The sequence below is a fragment of the Canis aureus genome, chromosome 15 (genome assembly GCF_053574225.1).
Source record: "Canis aureus isolate CA01 chromosome 15, VMU_Caureus_v.1.0, whole genome shotgun sequence".
NCBI classification, from domain to species: Eukaryota; Metazoa; Chordata; class Mammalia; order Carnivora; family Canidae; genus Canis; species Canis aureus.
In genome coordinates this window covers 25,692,117-25,719,441 of record NC_135625.1, presented here as the reverse complement: position 1 = coordinate 25,719,441, position 27,325 = coordinate 25,692,117, and the positions used below count along the sequence as shown (strand labels likewise).

Here is a 27,325-nt window from a genome sequence, read left to right as displayed (position 1 = left end):
GCATAAAACCAACATAATTTACCCATAGCTGCAGTTATTATGTGAACAAAAGGGAGCAGTGTGAGGCAATTAATTGAATCCCATGCAGGTTTACGTATGCCTAAAATATACACTACATTTATTTCCATCTTAGGCACAGAGAATAAAAGACAGATACAAGCATAAATATCAAAGGCAGTCTTTTGCGATTGCAAACATTTTCACCAGGAAGCTAGGAAACTTACTTTTTTTTAGGGGTGGGGGGCTCACTTATTACCTCTCCACAACTACTAGGATGTTTTACTTTGGAAATATTTTGAATTTAGAAACCGTTTAGCATATTAAACTAACCTATCATAATCTCAGTGAGACAGTATCTAATAAAAAACTATAGAAACCCTCTCCTTTCATCTCCTTTAAGGATCAGAGAAACGTCCATATGTCCCAGCTCCAAAATCATCTGAAGCAAAAAGTAATTTAACAGGTGTGGTTTTCTACAGATCTTAAGTGTCAGAAAGGAGCCAGGGAGCTCCAAGGCAACAATTCTGCTCTCTCCAAACAAAACGCACACACGTCTGCTTACACGGAATCAAAGTATCAGATGCTCATGTGTTGAAATGTTAAGAACAAAAATGCCTGTTTCTACCAAGAAAGCCCCATTCTCTCCCAGCTTTCTTTCCTCAATTAGGTATCTCCTTAGACTATTTCTGATAAGCAGCTGCAAGTTAATCAAGATGTCCCCCAAGCAACACTAAACCGACATGTATGCAAGACAAACCTGTATGGAAAATGACAGTGCTCTTCCTAAACCCTGAAGGAAGTCGAAGGTTTCGAAGCAGTCCTTTGGCGGTCAGTCGGACGTGAATGGTGGATAAGGAGAATTTGGGAGACAACAACATGTCTTCAGAGCAGGTAAAAAGATTTCACAGAAGAAACAGCTTCCAGAACTATCACATACTGTCTTTTTAAACTCAGTACTCTTCAAAGCCAAGAAATAACCGCAGGAGAAAACATGCCTACATAGCAAATGTCATTCCACTGTACAGACACAAAAGGGGGAAAAAAAAAAAAGGCAACCCAGAGCTATCCAAGTGTTCCTGGCTTCCGTTTTCACTTCCAGATGTTGCCAAAACAATACCCGTCCTCTGACTAAAATCTCCTGTTAGCAGATCCAGCAGTAAGGAGCCTCCGAATGACATCACACTGTGCACGCTTAAGGGGTTGTTATGGTTTTCATCAGAGATGGTAAAGGGGAGGAGAAAGTGGGTGGTCTTAGGAGCTTTATATAACCACCAATAATGTCACGGATTCTCTCACTACTTGAAAGATGGATGAGGGAAATTAACTACTTTGAGTATCTCATGCTGATTTAGGAATTAGGAGAAAATTAAGATTTCTTTTCAGTAATCTATATTCTGATTTTAAAAATTTTAATTATATTCACACTAATAACACTGGGTATTTTTTCCCAATAAACATAAAACATATAACATATGTTTTTTGATCTCAAAAACCTAACACTTTTGAACATAAATCTCTATGTAAACCTGATACTTTGGATACACTTTTTTTTTTTTAAATGCCTTCAGGTAATGGATGCTCCCAGGTACGGTTTTTAATAAAACTTCTATTATGACAGATTGACAAAAAGGTTAAAGTTCAACTTTAATAGGTTCTGAGGACTGCACTAATCTACAGAAGAGGTTAATGCAATTTTTCTCTATCGGATGTAATAGAATAGTTCCAGAGGAATAAAATTAATCAAGCCACATTCTTAAGACTACAGTTACTGCTTTATAAATTGCATTTATGGAAAATCAGGTGGCCTCTCATGGTGATGCTTTGAAACTAGGAACAAGCTAGGATCTGTTTTACTGGGATCTGTTCAGTGTTTATTTTGGTAGTTTGTAAAAGTACATTAAAATATGGTGGCAAAAACTAAAGGAAGATGAAGGTAGGAATATAAATAAAGTAGCCAGGCAACATGCTCACTTAAGCAAAGGTAATATTATTAATAACCAGGAATAACCCAACACTTAACCCTTTTTGATTTAAAAAAGAAAACAATGTATAAAAAAGGATCTATGCTTGTTTCCAAGATTTCCTAAGAAAACAAGACTTAGAAATAAATGTAGAAACTGTTAGTGATAAATTTTGAATAATTCCTTTTCCCTTCTCCTCCTCCACCCAGGAGCCTAACATCTTAAAAGCTGTCAACAAGGGACACAAACCCAATTTTCTATCAAGGGTTAGCTGTGGGAAAGATATAACTTGTTAACACACACAGGATGGATCTCAAAAAACACCCTGTATCCATGGCAACAGAACCACAAATATCCAAGGAATTAAGGAAGAGCTACAGTTAGATGTTGTCTTTTCACTTTATCACAGTTTATTATTAAACAACTACCCTTTTCCCAGGTTCTGCATATTAATATGCTGTAACTACCTTTCCTCCTGCCAACATCCCTCAAAAACTTGTGACTAAAATATATCAATCAGGATTGCTTGCTTGGGAAACTCAGGTGAGACTTGAGGCTCAGAAGTCCTGTGCTGGTAGGTGGGCGCATGTGCAGCGCGCGCTCTCGGCAGCTGGTCCAGGGCTAGTAGAGCTACCAGATACCTTTGCCATATGAAGTTGAACACGGCAGAAGAAGAGGACTATATGTCTGATTCCTTCATTAATGTCCAACAAGACATTAGACCAGGATTGCCAATGCTAAGGCAGATCCGAGAAGCCCATCGGAAAGAAGAAAAGCAACAGGAAGCCAATTTGAAAACAGGCAGAAGAGTTTAAAAGAAGAAGAACAAGAAAGACGTGACATTGGGTTGAAGAATGCACTAGGCTGTGAAAACAAAGGGTTTACCTTGCTGCAAAAGATGGGATATAAAAGTGGTCAGCCCCTTGGCAAGAGTGGAGATGGTATTGTTGAGCCAATCCCCCTTAACGTCAAAACAGGAAAAAGCAGCCTTGGTCATGAGGCATTACTGAAACAGAAAGCAGAGGAAAAACTAGAAAGTTATAGGAGAAAGATTCACATGAAAAACCAAGCTGAAGAAACAGCTGCAGAGCAGTTTCGACTGCGACTTAAATATAAGCAAGATGAAGTGAAGCTGGAAGGGGACCTGAAAAGAAGCCAGCGAGCCTGCCGGCAGTTGGATACACAGAAGAACATTCAGGTTCCCAGGGAAGCATGGTACTGGTTAGGGCTTGAAGAGGAGACTGACGAAGAGGAGAAAAAAGAGCAAGATGAAGATGACTATAAAAGTGAAGACTTAAGTATACTGGAAAAATTACAAATACTGACTGGTTATTTAAGAGAAGAACATCTGTATTGTATTTGGTGTGGAACAGCCTCTGAAGATAAAGAAGACCTCTCTTCAAATTGCCCAGGACCAACTGCTGCAGATCATGACTAAGATTACTCTCAAGAAGTACAATCTTAGAAAATGTTATTGTTTGCTAAAAACAGATAGTTGTGCAGTTAGAATTCCCAAATTATGTCAGTAAAGAAAGATGGCCTTTTACATGTGGTGTTCCTTCTGTAACTTTGGAAATACTTTGTACTTTATGGTTGTTCATCAGTTTCAAGAAAATAATGGAATGCTATCTCAGAACTCAAGGGCAATTACAATTTATGACTCGATTGTGATGCTTATGGGGCTTAAGGACACCAATAGGTAACTCTCTTATTCCCCTCTTTACTTTGGAACAAATTAAGAAATAAAACATGGGAGTCTGAGAGAGATCAAAATGTCAGCTTTATTATAAAAGGGAAGCCAAAGTAGAGAGCCAGGTTGTCTTGTTTTCCTATCAGGCTCCCTAAAATATCTCGCTGCCTGCATACAACTGCAAACCTCTGCCTTGCCAGAGATAGAGGCCACCTTGGCATTCTGAGACCATTTAGCTTTTAAGGTGAGAGAACCCACTGGGGGCTGGGCCACACGTGCTGAGTTCCTGCTCCCAAAACCACTCATCAGATGAGAGTCTTTTGAGAGGAAATGAATGAGGATTCACAGAGCTTGTTCCCACACTTCTGTCTCCCAGGGAGGAAGAAAAAGTCCCTTCTGTCCATTCGAGCAAGGGGAAAGGTATTCCCCTTGGTAAGACCAGTATAAGAGACAATGTTCCATTAACACTATTTCATTGATATTACTTCATTCTAGCCAGTTTTAGAAACAATATCATTATGATACTTCTGGAAAAATCATGAGTTTTCACAACAATGTGAACATCCATTGTAGGTGATCGATTGCAGGTTTTGGCTAAAGAAACTTAAGAATTGAGAGTAACCTTAGATATCAGGTGATCCAACTACTTACTAAATTTGAGGGCCTTTGGACAACATTCCCAGCAGGTGGTAATCCAACTTCTGTCTTTATTTTTCTAGCTATTGAGAGCTCACTGCCTTAAAATAGATTGTTCCATTGCTGGATAACTCTGTGATTTTTTAAAGTTATTTTTCTAAAAATCGGCTTCCCTATAATTTAACCGAATACAGCTAAGCACATACCATGTGGCACACCTCTAAAGATCTTCAGCCAAAATTTGGCATCAAAAATCATGAACTTTTTTTAGGGATCCCTGGGTGGCGCAGCGGTTTGGCGCCTGCCTTTGGCCCAGGGCGCGATCCTGGAGATCCGGGATCAAATCCCATGTCGGGCTCCCGGTGCATGGAGCCTGCTTCTCCCTCTGCCTGTGTCTCTGCCTCTCTCTCTCTCACTGTGTGCCTATCATGAATAAATAAAAATTAAAAAAAAAAATCATGAACTTTTTTTAAAGTTTACAAGCTCAGGTGCCTCTCCTAATGATTTTGATTCAGCTGCTCTAGAATAATTTCTGGATATCTGTATTTCTTTTGAAGTTTGAAGAATGAGCCTGATAAGCACCTGTGGATGAAGACTAGTTCTACAAGTTAGAAATAGAGCACTGTTACATTCTTGGGGTACAATTTTATAGCTCACCTTTCAGTACCGTTGAGCAAAGGATCAGCTTCCTTCCTTTTATTAGAAACTGCACACACAAGAACACAGCAAAAGCTAAGCTATATTTGAGTTAAGATAACCAATAGTACAACTTGTGTCGGCCTCTGACCTAATAGGACCTAATTCATTTGTTCTCATGTTTAGCTTGGGGAACTTTAAAAAAGGAGAATACGAACATCCTACCCCAAGAGATTCAGATGTAATTGGTCGGTGTGGCCTGAACATTACTACCCTTGATTCTGAGACTCAGCAGAGCTTGTGAATCACCTAGTTAACTTCCAAGCCTCTGTTCTTCATCCAGAAAATGAATTATTATTTTTATAAATATAAATATGCATATTTATATATATAATACTAGAGTTTATACAGTTGGATAATAGTATTTAATATTTACTTTTTCACTTAAAAAATAAAATTGAATAGCTAAAACAAAGGAGTTCATCTTTCCTTGGAATTACAGTCAGATGTGTTGTTGTCATTTCAGCCAGTATGCTGACATTCATACAGCCATTCCCAAAGCCACATGGATTGTTCTAGATGGAACAGAGTTAGGTACCAGCTTCTTTTTCTCCAGTAACTGACAATTGGAACAACTTCCCACCTGCCTAGTGGTCAAGAATATTTTTAAGGTGTTCATGCATAATTAGGCTGAGAATGTGCAAATAACCTTGATGGGATCTGGGACTCCACCAGAGTTATAGTCTGTGTTTCCAGGTCAAGGGCTAGAACTAGGCCTACCTTGGACAGCGGGAAACATCCCTCCAGTCTTATCCATCGACAATGAAAAACACAGGCTTTCAATATGAGTAAAAATGTATTTTTATTAATAAAAGTCTGTTGATATCATAATGACAATGAAAACCAAGGGAAGCAAAACATTAAAAAGAATTTTTAAATTTGAAAAAAAATAAATAAAATATCAATCAGCATGACAATCATAAATAGAATCAAATTAAATGTTGGTGTTAAAAACAGACCTGATACCACCCCATTTCAGATGTCATGCAGTTTTTTGTTTTGGATGGCTTTTTGTCTGTTAGTTAATAGTAAACTCTAGGTTATCCTGGTTAAAATGGAAATCTTTTGTAAGATTTTATTTACTTGAGAGAGAGAGAGCAAGCATGAACTGGGGGAAGAGGGAGAGGGAGAAGCAGGCTGCCTGCTGAGAAGGGAGCCCGATGTTCCACTCAGTCCCAGGACCCTGGAATCATGACCTGAGCAGAAGGCAGACGCTTCACCGACTGAGCAATCCAGGTGCAAAAGGGAAATCCTTTAGCCCAGACTATCCAAAAGGAGAAATTAGCAACATGCCACCAGCTCATCACATTCATTAAAATTTTGACTTCAACTGCACTAAGCTCCCACATCTATCAGAAGTAAATGTCGCTAATGATCTTTTTTAAACAGAACAAGAAACTATGAGAATAAAAAGCAGCAGCACTAGTCAGAAAGTCAAAAGTCAGAAAGCGGTTCTTGCTGGTGCAGTCAGGTGCACCACAGGCACACACGCACAGGAAAGGTGTTCCAGCTCCAGCTGGGTTTTCACTTCTTTCCCAGCACAGTCTGCCCCCTGGTGGCGATCACACGTGAGCCAAAGCAAAGGGATGCTCTTTTCATTCATACTAACAGCCAACTCTTAAAAAAATGTGCCAGGTACTCCCCTAAACACTTTATATGTATTTGTTTTTAAATAAGTGAATGAGAAGTTGTTAAGGTGTTACAACTATTTTTATAACATATGAAGTTTGGGGAGGGGTGGATAAGGAAGCATGGATTTAAAAACTGGCTCAAAAAGGTTCCTTGATTACTTATTTGGTCAGCTGTTATCACTTCTGCACTAGCGGTAGTTTCTGAAATTATGCCAAATATAGGAAGAGTACCTAAAGATAAGTGCCCATCTTGGTTACTATACAAAGACTTAACTGAAGAGAATGTCTAAAGATCACTGAGGACAGTAAAGAAAAACCTAAGGAACTTTTGTTACCTAAGAACAATGTTATTACAGTTATAAAAATTAGGAATAAGAGGAGTTTTTATGAAGGGGAGCAAAGCTTGTATTAGGATATCAAGCGGAAAAACAAAAACCATGATTTAAAATTGTATGAATAGTAAGATCTCAACTTTAAAGAATAAGAAAAAAAAAATACCTGAAGCCAAGTATACAAAAATGTCAGCACTGCCGAGAGTTGGAGTAGGTAGGATTTTTTCAATTTGTCTGCCATAGGTTTCTCTATTTTCCCATATTTAAAAACAAAAATTATAGGAGCCAAAGAAAAAATAGACTTTTAAATTAAGCAAACTGAAGTAACAGAACAGCTTTATTAAAAGGGTACAGAATAAGCTGAGTTTCTATTAATGGCACAAATAAAAAACTGTGGAGAGTCTTTAGGAAGGCTTAATATACAAACAAAAAAAGATGTGATATGAATGATACAAGTTTTTGGCAGGCCAATATGTTACAGTATCCTAGTACATTCAAGAGAATCGCAGATTCCACTGCAGTCTGCATGGAAGTGTATGTGCACATGTGTGTGTATGTGCAGGTACTTAATCAGACTCAGTTTAGAATACAGTGATGTTATGATTCTAGATGGGATTCAAGCATATGCTGTGCAGGGCTGCTTAGATGCTAGGAAATGCAACTACACCAGGGCTGATGTGTGTCCTGTTAATGATCATGAAGAATCTGCCGATTAATATTTAAACCAGGGATTCAAGCATCTCTATCCAATCTTCCCCCAAATTCTAACACCAAGTATATCCATCTTAATCTTTATTTCCTTACTTTCCCAACACGACACAACTGCCACACTCTTTTCATTTTTATACCTTGTAATCTTTACTGTCTTATGTTCACATCTCTGTTCCAATTGTAGGAAATTCAACTCAGGGTCCAATTTTTCCACAATGTCCTCTTCCTTAGTAGGAAGAGGAATGCCTATATTATGAATATTTTAAAATTCACATAAAACTATTAGAAAGAAAAATTAGCTTCTGTCTACCCATAAGACTATAAGTTCTCCAAGACCAGTGACATTGCCTTCTATTTCTTTGATCTCCAAAAAATGAAAGCTGTTATGTTTTATCCATGTAAAATGTTTTTAAAAACAAAAACCCGTCTTCACTGTAGAATATTTCTTAAAAAATAGAAGTGAAATTACCTATACATTATAGTGCTCTGTAACCAATTTTTGAACTTAACACAAACTTAATAAACTTAGTATATTTAAAAACTTCCTATCTTTCCAAGGCATTAGCTACCTCTTATATATTGCTTTAGTGGCTTCAAAAATGTCACTGAAATGTCAGTGAACATAATTTCAACAAGTGGTTTAACTTAAACAGGTGTTGCTGAAATCATTCAGGTTGTTTCCAATTCCCTCTCCCCTTCTAAACAACTTTGAAAGGCAATTTTAAAAAATCAGTATTTTCACTTTAAACAATTCTGATAAAAGGAATTCCTGGGTAGGAGCCTTTTTTAAAATTTTATTTATTTATTCATGAGAGACACAAGAGAGAAAGAGGCAGAGGGAAAAGCAGGCTCCATGCAGGGAGCCTGACATGGGACTCGATCCCAGGTCTCCAGGATTAGGCCCTGGGCTGAAGGCAGCGCAAAACCACTGAACCACCCAGGCTGCCCAGTAGAAGACTTTTTTATAACCCCATAGTACCTCCAGAAAGGCTGTTATAATTTATACAGCCTCAGTACTGTGTGTGTGGTACCTGGTCCTCACTCATACACCAAAACCAATATTAGTTTTAAAAACACACAAGCATTGTTAGCACATTATTTTAATTAGCCATTTGTAAACTTTTTCATGTTTTTTTCTTTTGTGTCTGTCCATTTATTTGTCTATTGCTGGGGTCATCTTTACTTGCTGGTTTGAAATATGGAATGTGTTACTTGTGCCGTCCCAGTTTGTTGTTTGCTATTATTGCTTATAATTTTTGTGATATAACCAACACAGAACATATTAGTTTCAAGTGTACAATATAATTCAATACCTGTATTGATTGAAAAATGATCACTACAATAAATTTACTTATGGTTAGCGTCCATCACTGTGTTTACAATGTTTTTGACAAAAGGGAAGTCTAAAACTTTTGTTGTCATAATTATTAATTTTTTCTTTTGTACTAATGTTCCTGGAAGAGGTCTTTTCTTCCAAGTCGATATTCTTAGTGTTTCTCGTCATCCTATTTTTTTGTTTAAAACTTCCATCAATATGGACTATATTTGTATGTAGTATGTAAAGTGGGAATCTAGCTCCTGCTGAAAAGAGACCCTTTGTGTCCCAACAAGAGTTGCTAAATAATCCACACTTTGATGTGAAACACTAAATTTATCACATATCAAAACAAAATCTGCTTTTTAAGTAGGATAAAAGTTATAATCATAAACCAACAGTGAAAGACAGGCTCATCCCTTTTCTCACCAGAGGAAATGCTGGCTATGTGAGTATTACCTCATCAGAGCAGGTTTCCAACTCTCAACTGTTTCCTAACACTTGGAAATAAGGGATACAAAAAAGCAACCTTATCCTCCTGTGCTGTATTTAGTAAATGGGTATGCAGAGAGCAGTGCATTTTCCAGTCTCCAAGGCAGACACTGTGGCTCCTGAGCCTGATGATCTTGTGTAAAACACTCAGGGGACTGGATAAATACATCTCTCATGCTTTGGTATCCCAAACAGCTTTAATGTGTGGTAGAACCAAGGTAATTATAGTATGTGGTATGTGGGACATCTTCCTTCTAAAACCATGTTTTATTTAGAATCAATGTTGGCTAAAATCTTTTAGCATCAGATTCTTTAAATAAATTACAGCAGCTAGATCCCAGGAGGATGGTTCTTGACTTTAGGTGTTTTTTCCTACTTGCTTTGAGAATAATTAAACATCTGCAAAAGAACTCAGAATAAGTCACTAGAACCCTAAGCAATGGAAAGGGTTATCATTATCACGATCCCTAGCCCCAGAAGCAGCTACCATTTGAGAGCTTTTTATACAAAAATTCTATGAAGCCAAAATTACTTTTATACTGGGAATTATTCCTATAACATTCTCATATTCCCAAATGAGAAATCTGAGACTTGGAGAGCCTTGGAAACCAGCCTAAGGTCAGGACACAAAAAGAATGTGACAGGACCAAGATTCAATCCAATATTCAATGCCTCAAAAGTTTATTCTCTTTCTGCTCCTCTTTATTGCCTAATGAGATAATGGAAGTGTCTGAAGTAACTGTTGAAAAGTTAAACTAAAACAGTGACATATAGCTTTCAATTATTACATTAGCCACAATTTAAAAATAATACCCAATGTTAACCAGAGTATAGTGAAGCCAACAGTCTTCTGTTGTAATCATGGTATACAGGTATATGGAGATTTTAGAAAGTAATTCACTTGAGTGAAATAACTATAAGATATGCAAAGGTATTGATTTGTTTAAACTACTTTTAAGAATCTATCTCAAGAAACTTCCCCAAACTTTGAAAGAGAGACTTGTCCATCATAGAATCATTTATGTGATAGAGGTGTCTCAAATATTCAAGAGGAATAGTTAAAAATTTCTGCATTTGCTAAATGTAATAGTCAATAGAAGTGATTACTCATGTTAAGTAACAAAACAGGACATAAAGTTATCTGGATTTATTTAAAATCACAAATTTAAAAAAACTATTGGGTTGATGTTTAAACCTCTACATGCTAAACTTTTTAGAATTTAGCAAACTTCTACAATTAAGTGACCATTTTACTAAAACAAAATATGAAGAGATGGCCAGATTAATCTTCACAACTATTTGTTGCTAAAAAAAAAAAAAACTATCTCAAAGCCATGGTATAATTATTTTAAATTTAATGCTCAGAGGAACATGTTTGCGTGTGGAACATTGTCTTCTGTATCATCTAAAAGAGCATTTGCAAGCAGAATATAAGGAAGGTCAAGGTGCTTTGTAGTCATAGAATACTATAGCAGAGAGAAACCTTAGTGATCATTCGTTTCAATTACACAGAAAACTATTATCAGAGAGGTTACATGATCCACCCAAAGTCATTGGCTACTTGGATACCACTTCTTAAAATCAAAGATGTTTCTCCAAAAGCCAAAACACTGACTTTTCCTCAGTGGGCTCATCATAATGCTAGGTTAGTCTTAAATAATAAGTAACCATCAGCCAGGGGGAAAAATGGAAAATCATGTTTATGAATTTTGAAAAATACATGTTTATACCACATAATATAGATTAAACTGCTATCCAGATACCTTAAAAAATCTTCCCCACTGCAATTATTATAACATTAGTTATTAAGGGTTAATTGGAGACAAGAATTCTCTATCATATCCCTCATTTCTACTCCATAGATAAAGGCTTTGCCAAAGAAAACCACAATCTGATTCCTATTTTCCACTTCCTTTCTCATTTAATCAGGAGTTAATTTGCCAATCTGATAACCACACTTGTCAAGGGTTACTGATACATCAAGGGTCAATGATATGCTTTGGAAATATGGCATGATGTTAGTCCAACATTGTAAAAAGGAAAAACGCAAAGAGTTTATTGTAGAAAAGTCTAATGCAAATAGTTTATTGTAGAAAGGGAATAATATACTGGGATTATTTACTATGCCTCTCAGAAAAAAATATCCTTTATAACAGTTTACATATAGAATTGAGACATGAAGAATGTCTTTCCATATTTCAGATTTAATTGAGATTAAGATTAGCATATTACATTGATTTAACCAGCACTTTTATTGTGACCAATATCAATAGCACCTTCCAAAGCAAAGGAAAGTTGCATACAAATATTCACAAAAGAACTTATTGAAAGAAACTAAAGAAGATCAAAACATGATATTGTAAAAATGATAACACTCCACAAATTCATCTACAGATCCAATGCAATGTCTCGCAAAATCCCAGCTGACTTCTTTGCAGAAATGGACACTGATTCAAAAGTTCACATAGAAATTCAAGGAACCCAGAATAACCAAAAGAATCTTGAAAAAGAACAAGTAAGAAAATTCACACTTCCTGATGTCAAAAGCTTATTATATACCACAGTAATCAACAGTGTGGTATTAGCAAAGAGAGACACATAGATCCATGGGATAGATTTGAGAATACAGAAATAAATCCTCACATTTACAGGCAACTATTTTTAACAAAAGTGCCAAGACATTTCAATGAGGGGAAGACTACTGTTTTCAACAAGTGGTGCTGGAACAACTGGATATCTATGTGTAAAAGAATGAAGATGGACCCTCCACTTCATTTACAAAAATTAACTTAAAATGGATCACAGTCCTAAGCTGAAGAGCTTAAAGTATAAAAATGTTATAAGAAAACATAGGCATAAACCTTGCATCAATCAATGGCTTCTTCCACAGAACATCAAAATCAGAGAGAGGATGAAGGTGGCCGAACGGGAGGATCCTGAGCTTACCTCCTCCCCCAGACACACCAAGGCTTCAACTACATGTACAACTTTCCAGAGAATGCCCTTAAGACTAGAAGAACAGCTCTTCCACAAAGATATAAAGGAAAAGCAAGATCAAGATGGGTAGGAGAGGCAGAGAGACAGTTTGTATAGGACCCATACCTCCAGCACAACAATACACAAGCAGGAGGGATTGCCTTAGAGATCCTCCCTGACGAGCAAGGCATTCAAGCCTCCAGCCCTGGAGCCTGGTACCAAGAAATGAGTCCCTCACTGAAAATCAATGAGGCTTAACTCTGGGAGAGCTGGAGGGCTGCAGAAAACCAAGACTCCATTCTTAAAAGGCCTGCACACAAACTTACTTGATCTGAGACACATCAAAGCAGCAGTTTGAGAAACACCTGGGCTATATATGAAAGAGATGTGCTGACTGATTTTAGGGCATGTGCCAAAGGTGCAGGGATCTGCAGGAACTTTCTCTGGGGCAGAAATGCTAGCAGGTACCATTTTTCTGCCCTCTTAACTAGCTAGCCTAACACTGGTGGGTACCATTTCTGACATTCTCCCTCTATATTACTAGCACCACTTGGCTACCCCAGCACCCCTCTGTGGATGTGCCCTGCTCAACATACCCATAACAGAAAACACACCTCCAGCCTACTAGGTCTACCTCACCCAGCAGGAGATCCCAGTTGGGACAACCACCCCCCTCCCCCGCAATGTATCAAGGAGCTTTTATCTGCAACATCTAGCAAGTAGCCTCAGACAGCATGAAGCTAAAGCAGCTCCTGCCAGGAACTGGAGGGAGACCAGCTCCACCCACCAGTTTGTCCACGAGGGTAGTGATCCAGTGAAAGGGGAATGAACACATAGCCCAAAAAAGAAAACACCATGGAGCACCTGCTTCTGATGCTGGGGGACTTGGGGCGGTGGGATATTGTGTTTCCAGGCGCCAGAGGACACTTTTTATATAAAGCCAATCCTTCAAGATCAGGAGACATAGCTGATCTACTGAATACATAGAAACAAACACAGATAGACAAAATGAGACAGGAATAGGTTTTTAAACAAAAGAACAAGACAAAACCTCAGAAAAAGAACTAAATGAAACAAAGATAAGCCATCTACCTGATAAGAGATCACAGTCCTAAGCCTAAATAAAACTCATCTAACACCAGAGAAATATGGAGGAACAGAGTGAGGACTTCAATATGGAGATAGATAACATTTAAAAAAAAAAACCACAATCATAGCTCAAAATACAATAACTGAAATGAAAATACACTAGAGAGAATCAGCAGCAGATTAGAGAATGCAAAAAAATGGATTGGTGTTCTGGAAGACAGATCTAGAAGACAGAGGAGTAGAAATGATCCAAGCTCACCAGCACAAAGAAAAAAATGTTTTTAATGAGGATAGTTTAAGAAACTTATGAGATAATATCAAGCAGACTAACATTTGTATTGTGGGGTCCCAGAAGGAGAAATAAATGGGAATGTAGATTTTAAAAACAAAGGGAAAATTACTGAAAGTAAGAGCTGGTTCACTGAAAATATAAGAATTGATAAACCTTCAGCCAGACACTTCAAGAAAAATAAAGAGTACCCAGATAAAGTCAGAATGAAAGAGAAATTACAACTGACACTACAATGAACAATTATATGCCAAAACACTGAATTATTTAGAAGAAATGGATAAATTCCTACAAATATACAATCTTCCAAGACTGAATCAGGAAGAAATAGAAAATCTGAATAAACCAATTACTACTAATGAAATTGAATCAGTAATCAAAAAGCTCCCAATAAAAGTTGAGGACGAGACAGCTTGGCATGTGAATTCTACCAAAACCATGATGCCAAAACCAGACAAAAACACTGTAAGAAATTTACAGGCTAACATTCTTGGTGAAAATCAATGCAAAAATCCTCAACAATAGGTTAGGAAACCAAATTCAACAATACATTAAAAGGATCATACACCATGATCAAGTGAGATTTATTCCAGGGGTGCAATGATGGTTGAACATCCACAAATCAATCAACATGATACACCACCTTAACAAAATGAAAGATAAATATGATTATCCCAATAGATACAGAAAAAGCACCTGACAAAATTTAACAACGTTTTATGATAAAAATTCTCAACAAAATGAGTATACAGGGAATATACCTCACAAATAAAGGCCATATATGATAAACCTACAGGTAACATCATACTCAACAGTGAAAAGCTAAAAGCTTTTCCTCTAAGAGCATGAGTAAGACAAGAATGCTCATGGTCATCACTTCTATTCAACGTAGTTTTGGAAATTCTAGCCATGCCAACAGAAAAGATAAAGGCATCTAAATTGGTAAGGAAGAGACTGAGGACATATACTATGCACTGAAATCCCTAAAAATCCACCAAAAACAAAAAAACTACTAGAATTAATGAATTTAATAAAGTTGCAGAATACAAAATTGATACACAGAAATCTGTTGCACTTCTATATACTAAAAACTATCAGAAAAAGGAATGAAGGAGAAATTCCATTCATAATACCTAGAAATAAATTTAACCAGAGATAAAAAATTGGCACTCTGAAAATTGTAAGACACTGATGAAAGAAATCAAAGATGACACATATAAATAGAAAGATAAACCATACTCATGGATAGGAAGGATTTATATTGTTAAAATGCCCATGCCATCCAAAGCAATACACAGATTGAACGCAGTCCCTATCAAAACACCAATAGGATTTTTCACAGCACTAGAACAAAGAATCCTAAAATTTTTTTGGAACCGGAAAAGACCCAAAATACCTTGCCAAAGCAATTTTGAGAAAGAAAAACAAAACTGGGTGTATCACACTCCCAGATTTCACACTATATTTCAAAGCTAGTAGTCAAACAGTATAGTATTGGCAAAAAATGAACATAGATCAAAAGAACAGAGAGCCCAGACTAAACCCATGTCTATAAGGTCAATACCTACAACAAAAGAAGCAAGAATATATAATGGAGAAAAGACAGTCTCTTCAATAAATGGTGTTGGGAAAATTGGATAACTACTAGCAAAAAGATAAAACTGGACCCCCTTTTTTTTTATATATCATACAGAAAAATCAACTCAAAATGGATTAAAGAACTAAATGTAAGGCCTGAAACAATAAAACTAAAAAATATATATATAGCGTAAACAGTATATATATATTTTTTGGATCTGTCTCCTCAGCAAAGGACAATAAAAGAAAAAATAAGCAATTAGGGCTGTATCAAACTAAAAAGCTTTTGTACAGCAAAGGAAACCATTAAAAAATTAAAAGACAACCCACTGAATGAGAGAAGATGCTTGCAAGTGATCTATCCAATAAAGGGTTAATATCCAAAATATATAAAGAACTTACACAACTCAACACCAAAAATGAAAACAAAATCAGAGTCCAATTAAAAAACGGGCAGATGATGGGATGAGCACTGGGTGTTATTCTATATGTTGGCAAATTGAACACCAATAAAAAATAAATTTATAAAAAAATTTTTAAAAATGGGCAGAGAAACTGGACATTTTCCCCCAAAGACATATTATAAATGGACAACAGATACATGAAAAAAATGCTCAATGTCACTAACCATCAGGGAAATACAAATCATAACCTCTATGAGACAGTATCTTACACCCATCAGAGTGGCTATTATCAAAAAGACAAGAAATAGCAAGTACAGGTGAGGATGTGAGTCAAAGGAAACCTTTATGCACCACTGGTGGGAATATAAACTGATGCAGCCACTATGGAAAATGGTATGGTGGACTCCTCAACAAATAAAAAATAGAAATACCATTATATATGTTGGCAAATTGAACTCCAATAAAAAAAAAATTAAAAAAAATAGAAATACCATACAATCTAGCAATTCCACCTTTGGATATTTATTTGAAGGACATAAAAACACTAATTTGAATAGATACATGCACCCTTATGTTCAGTACAGCATTATTTGCAATAGTCAAGTATGAAAGTAACCTACATGTCCATCAATAAATAAATGGCTAAAGAGTACATGGTATAGATATACAATGGAATATTAGCCATAAAATGAATGAAATTTTGCCATTTGCGACAACACAGATGGACCTAGAGGGTATTATGCTAAGAGAAACAAGTCAAACAGGTAGAGATGATTTCACTTATATGTGGAATCTAAAAAACAAGAAATGAACAAAAGAGATAGATGGTAAATACAGTTGACCCTTAAGAAATCCAGGAGTTAGGAGTGCTGACAGTCTCCCAGGCAAAAATCTGTATACAACTTCTGACTCCCCTAAAACTTACCTATTAGCCTACTGTTGACTGGAAACCTTACCGATAACCTAAAGAGTTTATTAACACATATTTTGTATGCTATATTATATATTATATTCTTACAATGGAGTAAGCTAGAGAAAAAATGTTAATAAGAAAATCATAAGAAAACACATTTACACTACTATACTGTATTTATTGAAAAAAGTCTTAAAGTGGACCCATGTAGTTCAGATCCATGTTGATCTGGGGTCAACAATAAAAGAACAAAATGGTGGTTGCCAGAGAATAGGGTGGTGGGGGGATGGGCAAATAGGGGAAGGAGATTAAGAGGTACAAACTTGCAGCTATAAAATAAATATGTCACAGGGATGTTAAGTACAGCATTGGGAATACAATCAATAATGCATTAATAATTTTGTATGGAAAAAAAAATAATTTTGTATGGTGTTAGATGGTAACTAGACTTATCGTGGTGACCATTTGGCTATGTATATAAATGCTCATTCCATTATATACCTGAAACTAATATTGTATGTCCACTCTACTTCAATTTAAAAAATACAACAAAAGCCTAAGCAATAAAAGAAAAAAATCAAGTAACTGGACCTCATCAAAATTGGAAATATTAGTGCTTCAAATGACACTATTGAAAAAGCCGAAAGAGTAGGGAAAAATATTTGCAAATCATTTTCTGATAAGGATCTGGTATCCAGAATATATAAAGAACTCCTACAATTCAACAGTGCAAGTAATTTTTAAATGGACAAAGGATTTGAATAAACATTTCTCCCAAAGAGGACATACAAATGGCTCAATACCATTAGCCATCAGGGAAATGCAAATAAACAAAACAAAAACCCCAAACCACAGTGAGATACCACCTCATACCCATTAAAATGGTTATAATAAAGAAAGATAAAAACAAGTGTTGGTAAGAATGTGAAGGAACTGGACCCCTCATACATGGTGGTGAAAATGTAAAATGGTGCAGTCACTTTGGGAAACATGCTGGAAGTTTCTCAGTTAAACAGAGTTATCATACCATCTAGCTTCCTATTAAAAGTTACCTGATTTTCCAACATAAAATCATTCTAAAGCACATTAGCTCTCTTTTTCTCCCAAATACCAGGATGTGCCAGAAATTTAAAACAAAAGAAAATAAAAATCTCAATGTGTATAAGGATACTTTTTGTGTATTTTTTTTTAAAGATTTTATTTATTTATTCATGATAGTCACACACAGAGAGAGAGAGGCAGAGACATAGGCAGAGGGAGAAGCAGGCTCCATGCAGGGAGCCCGATGTGGGATTCGATCCCGGTTCTCCAGGATCGTGCCCCGGGCCAAAGGCAGGCGCCAAACCGCTGCGCCACCCAGGGATCCCCTTTTTGTGTATTTTTAATTAGAAAAAGTTTAGTAAGAATATATTTGAACCCATGCCACTGGGGACCTTTAGAATTTAAATCACTCTGGCCCTACGACCCAGCAATTGCACTGTTGGGGATTTACCCCAAAGATACAAATGCAATGAAACGCCGGGACACCTGCACCCCGATGTTTATAGCAGCAATGGCCACGATAGCCAAACTGTGGAAGGAGCCTCGGTGTCCAACGAAAGATGAATGGATAAAGAAGATGTGGTTTATGTATACAATGGAATATTACTCAGCTATTAGAAATGACAAATACCCACCATTTGCTTCAACGTGGATGGAACTGGAGGGTATTATGCTGAGTGAAGTAAGTCAGTCGGAGAAGGACAAACATTATATGGTCTCATTCATTTGGGGAATATAAATAATAGTGAAAGGGAATAAAAGGGAAGGGAGAAGAAATGTGTGGGAAATATCAGAAAGGGAGACAGAACGTAAAGACTGCTAACTCTGGGAAACGAACTAGGGGTGGTAGAAGGGGAGGAGGGCGGGGGTGGGAGTGAATGGGTGACGGGCACTGGGGGTTATTCTGTATGTTAGTAAATTGAACACCAATAAAAAATAAATTAAAAAAAAAGAATTTAAATCATTCTGGATGGCTGAGTCTTCTCTAGCTTTAAGAAGTTACAAAAGGTTAACAAATTGTGATATAATTCCCTCACGCATCCCTGTTTAAGCTGAGAAACTGGACACAATTTTGAAACATCAAGCATATTAGTTATTCCCTACATTAATATATCAATCCTATTTTCTTAAATTACTGCCTAAATACAGTGCCTCACAAATTTATACCTCCTGCCGAGCTTCCTGAAGAAAAGGGCCTTGTTCATTTCTGGCTCACCATTTTATCCGTAGCACTCAACACTGTCACAAGCATGGTAAACCATAGTCAGTGTACTACAAAACCTTTCTCTCTTTTAAATTGCTGTTCTAACCTTCAATGCATTTAGAAGTCACATAACTGTCTTATGAATAAATAATAAATTAGAGAATGCAGTAGTATATGGGGACCTGGTTAGCCTCGATCAAATACAGGAACTGTAGTAAAGACATTTTATGAGTTTTTAAGGCTTTTCAAGAGACAAAACTTTTAGATTCCCAGTAGTGCTTCAAATGGGTGAAGCTGTTTTAAGGACAGATGCAAGTTTGTTCAGAAGTATAAAAAAGAACAGAAAAATGTTAAGGTGAACTGTTAAAAGGTGTTAAAACCTGATGCTAAGGTTTAGCAATGGAAGACTATACAATTTTAAAAGAGCATTTATTGTGAAAAAGTATATTCTCCACTTTAGATCACATTTTTAAAAATAATTTTAAAAATCTAAAATTATCTGTTATTAATAAAATGTCCTTTTGCATCCAATAGCTGTTAATCATGTTGACCAAATTTTAAACTATTCTGGTCCAAGTCATCAGCAGTTAAATTCATGCCACAAGCCTGAAATTCTTTCAATTTTTAAGCAAAAATAGTGAAAATCATCACTGTAAATACACCTAAATACTTGCAACAATAACATGACTTTACAAAAAGATTCTTTTTTCTCCTTCCATATTTAAAGTTGTCACTTACCCACATTAAAAGCTGTAAATAGGTTTTTTCTTGCGGGACCTAAAAAATAAAAAAAAAATGTAAAATACACATTTTAAGTAAAATATCACACAAAAATTAGCCATTTAAAAATATTTTCTAAAAAAATATTTTCTACACAAAAGACAAAACAAAAATATTTTCAAAACAAAGAAAGTATTTTCAAAAACAATCCATTGTCTACATTTTAGGTTCCAGATGAGAAATACCACTGAAATACAACCAACTTTATCAAGTACACTCTAGGTATAAAATGATATTCCAAATAACATCAGGATGTTAGTTTAAGGGTGATATGAATTCACTGTCACAAATTAAATATGATATGAAAACTAAAGTATTTTTTCAGTCAAGAACAGCTGGAGTACAAATGTTAACCGTACTGAATTTACACACATATTACACAGTTTATGCTATCCCACTGCTGACAGAGCAAAAAAGCAGGGTATTTATGAAAGACAGCGACTAGTGTGTGATTTCTAAAACTGCCAGCCATTAAATCCAATTCACCTGCTATTCAGCTATGAAGGAAAAAATACTGAAACTTTTTCTCCAAATTGACACAATATGAAACATAACTAGGGGATCCTTTTGCAATGTGTATGTCTATCAAACCACCATAAGTATTACAATTTTGTTAATTATACATTAACAAATATGGCAAAAAATACAAGTGGTGGTGGTAATACATACAGGGCTACAAAGATACGTCACTAGAAGAAAACTAGGAATGCTTTTACTTGACCAGAAATTGTCATTTCCAGAGCATAATCTGGAAATTATGTAAAATTATGTAACGAGTAATCTGTAGATTACTTGTTAGAATAGCTGCCACATTCTATCTATAGAATTTTACAGAGACCATAATCTCTTAAATATGTGAATCTCTTAAATATGTGGCCATCAAGGGGCACCTGGGTGGCTCAGTTGGTTAAGTGTCTGACTCTTGGTTTCTTTTTTTTTTTTTCTTTTTTGACTCTTGGTTTCAGATCAGGTTATGATCTCAGAGTCCCCGTGTCAGGCTCCATGCTTAGGAGCCTGTTGAGATTCTCTCTACCCCTCTCCCCCAGCCCCTCCCCTAGCATTTCTTTTTCTCAATCATCAATCTTCTAAAAAAAAATATGTGGCCATTATAAATAAAAATCATTCATTCTCAGTCAAGTAAAATCTTTGTGATTATATAAAAGCTTTCAAATTCAATAGCAAGACAAGCAACTCTATTCCATAAAGTTGTCAGTGGAATCAAAGTCCCAATTCTCTGAAGTTATTTAGCATCAAAGTATGACATCTCTTTTTAGTTACTGGTGTTTGTGTAGATATTAGGACTTTATTATTGTCAATAAAACCTGTAGATTCACATACTGATGTGATTCCAGGAAGAATGTCATCCCAGCAATGGGTCATCTGATGTACTAGAGACGTATTTAAGACCATGCACAGATAATAACCTGCTGGTACACTGAAGAATCTTTTTGCCAGTATTTATGCCTATTTTCTCTTCAATGGTGTAGAAAAGAGAAAGCACGGATATGTATTACTAGGTGATTAACCTCAAGTTATCATAGGATTCTTTACATAGATTCACACACGTGGAGAAGGATGAATAGCAATGGACACTCTCACACTGCCGTGAGAGATTAAACCTTTCTGGAAAAGTGCTGAGTAACATATTAACAATTTCAAAAAGATTCATACAGTTTAACCAGCAATTCCTCTTTCAGAGATATCCCATCAGAACTAACTAGAATCAGAAAGGAGGAATGCTTACACTCAAGAGATGTTTGTTCCTCTCAGTGTTATGTGCCACAGTAAAAGTCAGAAATAGTCCAGGAACTTATGGAATTGGAAAACAGAGTAGGTCATAGCCATCAAAAAGGAAGCAGCTTTTGTGATACGCCACACAATAAAAAGAGCAGAGTGTACACGCTGCACCCTGAGAAAAGTGGAAGGAATGCAACAGCTATCTGTGGTTGATGGAATGAAAGAGGACTCTGTCTGCTTCTCTGTTTTCCTGGACATTAAAGTGAGCGAGTGTGTACCACTGTGGGTACTGACACATTCAGTCATTGTTAAAAGTAGAGGAATTGCCAAATCAAAAGGCTAATTCGTACAGGCTAAAAAAAGAGGGGGTCCTTAACTACAACTCAGGATCATAACCTGCTGACTTGTATTTCCCTTGAACATAAGGTAAAACTGAGATATATAAAAGTCTAATGACTTCTTGTACATGGTGTCATCGAGGCAGATATTCTTCAGTCATATTTGACAAGATGTTCTCTGTTCCAGGCTGGAATACTTCTCTTGCCTCCCTGTCAGCTCACTTACACAAACCACTGCATTGTTTTCATGAAACTGTTTTCTAATTGAAATTGTCTATTAAGAAAATATTTGCAATCTGTTTTTCCTTTGTTTTTATGACTAAGAGAAATCAAGAAAATTCATTAGATAGGTCTTAACCTAGATATCAGGGTAGGGTACGTACATATTTTAAACTCCTCCCCTCCAAAATCATTAATTGTTTCTTACTCTATAACTAAGCAATTTCGTCCTGTTAAAATTGGAATACTGGAAGATATTTTTCCTGTTACTGATAAGACATACATATCCCAGAGTAACTACAGTAGCTGAGATCTACTAAGTAGCATAAATAAAATACTTTTCTAAAAAAAAACTAATGAACCATTACCTATAATATGGGTCACATATCAGAGCTCAAGTTTGTCATCCATAATTCTTTCAGTTAAGCAGTCTTTCAATTCCCTAAGCATGAATCCAACTTCTAATGGGCTTCAGATGCACTTGAGATTTGGTGATAAAGCTGCACATTAAGTATATACCACATATTTTATAAACCTGAAAGTCCTTCATAGCCACGGCAGTTACCGAGTACTACACCAAGGGAAAGAACAGAAAAAAAAAAAAAAAAAAAAAAAACATGGCTTGGACCAAAGGTGGGAAGTAAATTATGCATTTCTATCTCACTGTTCAAGAGCACTAGCTTAGAATAATTTAATTCTGGAAGTCTCATTTATTTTTACCTTATACTTGTGTTCTATCTCTTAATTTATATATGTCAAGTTTTAACTACAAAACCTACCCACTCTCAGAAGAAGAGTTCCTTTGCTGTAAAAATGTATCGTGTCTTTTTTCAGAGAGACTCTGTAAATAACTGTTCAATATACCACGAACCTAGCTGTCAAAATTTAACTCTCTACAAGGTAAGGACTTAAAAAAGTCTTGTCTTCCCTTTTTTCACTGCAATGAGGAACATACCTTTCGGAGGAGTTTTTAGTAAGTGTGCATGAGCTCTGGATACCAAAGGCTTTAAATATAAGGATCCCGAGGAACCATTCTGAAATGCTGGTTTGGGAGGTTTTTCTTCGTACTTGATGACAGCGGCATTACCAGCTGCAACAAAACAGAAAAGTGCACTTTATTTATAGATAAATAGAGCATCAACTTTCCAAGATGTATTCCTTCCTCCATGAATCAACAAGTGTTCTCTAAGCATCTACAATGTGCCAGTCATTACTGCACCTTGGAAATGTAATGATTGATAATATGTAGCTCCTGTCCTCAGGGATGCAAGGTAAATGCTACAACCAAAGCAACCGTACATCCTGGCATAATCCAAGTTTGAAGTATATGTTGTCCAGTTGAGCTTTCATCCCCAATAAAAGTTGGAAGATAAATTATATGGCCATCCATGCCATGTAATAAGCATGCCCGAGGTACAGGTAGGAAGAGCATCTATCTTCAAGAAGACAAGGCAGATGTGCCAATAATCTAACATAATAAACACAGGCAGCCAACTGTATTAATAATGTGGGAACAACTAAAAAATTAGTCTTTCCTTAAAACGCCATTCTAAACTCACCATTCTCTATAACTAAGTCATCTTTGAAAAAGTACACTGTCCAGAAGTTTAGCTTCTATAAGGATTTTTAACATTACCGTTTTGTTTTTCCTAAGGGATCACCATGTTACACAATGCTCAAGCATAAACCCAGCACTTCTCCATAGCCAAGAAAAAAAAAAATCCAAACCAAAATACTTGGGGAAAGTTTTCTGGTCCCCTTCTCCTATAAAAGTTGATCTTTTTATCCATGTTCTGTTACTAATCACACAAACCACTGGCATTTTCATATACCTATAGACTCACTGGGCCAGAGGGGAAATCTACAGGTGCACTCATTCACTACCTGGTTCTCAAGATTAAGCTCCCTGCCACCAACCCAGATTGGATTTTTTATCATCATTTTCAATGGTGTTCAAATCTTAGTTCTAAGCATCCAGTTCTATTCTAATATTCAACACATAATCATACATTTATCACCAACCTTGATTCTATTCTTCATCTCACATTAGAAAAGGGTAAGATTCTACTTTATTTATAACTGTTGTAAATTTGAAAGCAGAAATTTTCGCTAGGTTATACCATCCTAACTCCTACAATAGTGTTTATAGATGCCACAATTAAACCTGTAAAGACATCAAGTCACTCTACAATGAACCATCTGTCCCTTCTTCCTGTGACCATGTAACCTTTCCAATATTAGGTCATATCAACAGAGTCTTCCCTCCTACTGAGAGATCTGTCAACTTCCTATTTTCCTTTCCAGTTCTCTTTCTCCAGAACCCAAAGACTTGGTTTTTCTCAAGCTTAAAATTACAGGGAGCTAATATAAATGATAATAGTGAAGATACAACTACTATAAAATTCAACATACTTTTTAAAGGATGGATGGGATAGGACTTCACAGTCTTAACAGAAGCAAAATTTCATCAAAAACCTATCTTAAGGTTTTCATATAAAATGGATATTGGGTTTCAATAGCATTTAGCTTTTGCTAAATCAAAATTCCAGAAAGAAGTAAATCATGTTAAGGTCTTAACCATGTATTATAACAATCCGGATTTTGTCTTTCTTTTCTTGAAACTTGTTTTTTTTTTTTTTTTTTTTAAAGATTTTATTTCTTCATGAGATACACAGAGAGAGGGCGAGAGAGGCAGAGACACAGGCAGGAGGAGAAGCAGGTTCAATGCAGGGAGCCCGACGTGGGACTCAACCCCGGGTCTCCAAGATCATGCCCTAAGCCGAAGGCAGGTGCTAAACCACTGAGCCACCCAGGGATCCCCTCTTGGAATGTTTTTTTAAATTCATCAGCTGCACTGATGATCATAAGCGACATCATAAGTCACTTCCTCAGATTTTGAAAAGTTTGAGTTTAATTTATAGACCTAATAAAAAATTGTATGATTCCCAAATTCATTCATACTTTTCATTTCTCAGCTTTAAAAACAAAGACCTCAGTTTCCAAAGAACAAACTAAAATGATTTTTACCAAAGCACAAATTTCTCAAGAGGCACAATACTCCTATCCCTGGACTCTGCCACACACAGAGACAGGAGGTGTTGTCCCAGAAACAAACTGCCACTCTTCAGGCTCAGCATGAATACTAGACCCAACAACAGATCTATCAATTTCATAACATGGGTCAAAATCCGTACACAAGGATAAAATTTCTGAGTTTGACTAGGTACAATCACATACACACATACACACACACGTACTAACATACTCTTTCTGATCATCTACGGCACATACTTCCCACCTTCAGTCTTTCCCAGTTCACTAACGGTGGGGACATATTATACTTAGCTGCACACACTTTGATGACCAACAATTACGCATCGTTTAATTCCCTAAATACTCTTTGTGCGTTGCTTTCTAGTAATCCCTACTTGGAAAATGTTATTTCTCTATGAGGCATAATATGCTGAAAATATTTCTCCTGCCTTCTCTTTCAGTTCCTAACATGACAGCTGGTTGGATATCCTGATGGTATCTAAATTTCCCCTTGTCCAGAGCTATTATATCCAAATGATAAACTCTAGTGGCAAAAGTTCCAACATAATAACTCATAATTTCAATCAATGGAATGGGATCTATGATATTTCAGTTCTGGCCCTGACTTGGCCACTGCCTAGTTATGAATCCCTTCATCTCTCTATGTATAATGAGTGGGTCTGAAAATCAAGTTTGGAAATGGTACATATGCTCTCACAGGGCCCTCATAAACAAATATGGTAGTCAGTACCTATGAGATAATAGAAAATATATATCAGGCCTCTACCCCTAATTCCTAACACACATTTCCTGAAATCCTTGTAATTTCTTTGGTGACAGGAGTAGCTTTTGTCTAATGAGGTGACTCTGTGTAGGTTTCTGGACAGAGGCTGGTCACTGGAAAGATCAAGCCATGATTAGAATCTTAGAATTTTCGGTCCGGCTCTTCGTTTTTTTAGAAGGGAAAAGGGCTAAAAATGAATTTAATGATCAATCATGCCCTTTTATGGAAGCCTTCAGAAAAATCCCCAACTATAGGGTTCAGAGAGCTTCTGAGCTGGTGGACATGCGCAGGTGCTGGGAGAGTAGCACACCTGTGGAGGGATGGACACTCTTCACCCTAGCTGCATACCTTCCCCTAGCATCATTTCCATTCTGATGTTCATTTGTATCCTCTTGTTATATCCTTTTATAATACGTTGGTAAACGTAAATAAATGTGTACTTCAGTTTTGTAAGCCGCTCTAGCAAATTTATCATACTCAGATAGGAGTCATTGGAATCTTCCATCTACAGCTGGTTTGTGAGAAGTCCATGTTGTCACCTGGACTTCTGACTGGCATCTGAAGGGGGTGAGCCCTTAACTTGTGGAATCAGATGCCATCTCTGGTAGACGGTGTCAGGATAGCAGACCACCCAGCTGGTGTCTAATGACTTGCTTGTGGTGGTAAAAACTGCCACACATCTTGTGACCAGAGTGTTGTGAGTGGGGTAGCAGTGTGAAAGTCAAGGAGACACACATTAGGAAGGACTGGCTTTTCCTTATATGGGAAGGAAGAACTGTAGGTTTTCTATTATAGTCCCACTGAAGCCACATGCATCCTCAGAATTCTCAACACAGTGCTACACGGGCCACCACCCCTCGGTGACGGTTTGTCTGTAGAATCAATACATGATATCCCACGTGTGGTCACCCAGGCCCCAGCAGCTGTGATAACAATTTAGAATTGCCCCTGTTCTGTTGTGAGCTTTGGTCCTAGCAGCCTCAATTACGGCAAAATAATAGATTCTCTGGAATCCTTAGTTTCATCTCCCCATGGTCGAAATGTGATTCAAACAAAATAAAAGAGTAAGGGAGATGATGGAATCTGAAGAGAACACAAAGAAATTCTCAGAGAAGTCTAGGCAAAAGAAATTATTTTCTTATTACAGAAGGGCTTCTCATTGTACCAGACTTATTTGCAAACTAACATTTCATAGTACATTCTAGCATCTGGTTAACATTAGCTTTTGTTTTGTTCGTTGAGTTATGTTTATACACAGAGCCAACATTCTGTTATTTCTTGAATTTTTTTTTGTCAATCTGTGTAATGCTACCCACTGTGCCAGATCATCTGCCCACCTGGCTTGAAACCAAGTCGCTACTGAAATCTACACTTTCAAATTCTAAAAGCAAAGTTACTCAACTGTGTAGTAACAAGAATGTCTCATTTGCACCCCAGAAAAACACTGCAAAAATGAAAAAAAAAATTAATGCCGGT

At 36.6% G+C, this 27,325-nt stretch overlaps 1 protein-coding gene and 1 pseudogene across 6 annotated transcripts in view; one reads left to right on the top strand and one right to left on the bottom strand.

The window, feature by feature from the left end:
- Positions 1 to 27,325, bottom strand: part of MTUS1 (microtubule associated scaffold protein 1) — a 165,884-nt gene that overhangs the window by 52,531 nt on the left and 86,028 nt on the right. For 5 of the 6 annotated variants that reach the window (XM_077848911.1, XM_077848916.1, XM_077848912.1 and 2 more), the window contains 2 exons: positions 22,988 to 23,122; positions 19,697 to 19,735 (listed from right to left, as the gene is read on the bottom strand). In XM_077848911.1, coding sequence (XP_077705037.1) covers positions 19,697 to 19,735; positions 22,988 to 23,122 — 174 coding nt within the window. Of the gene's footprint in view, positions 1 to 757; positions 1,205 to 19,696; positions 19,736 to 22,987; positions 23,123 to 27,325 lie in introns of those variants that run through there. The other variant, XM_077848914.1, reaches the window with a different exon arrangement.
- Positions 2,467 to 3,689, top strand: LOC144283979 (G patch domain-containing protein 11 pseudogene; annotated as a pseudogene).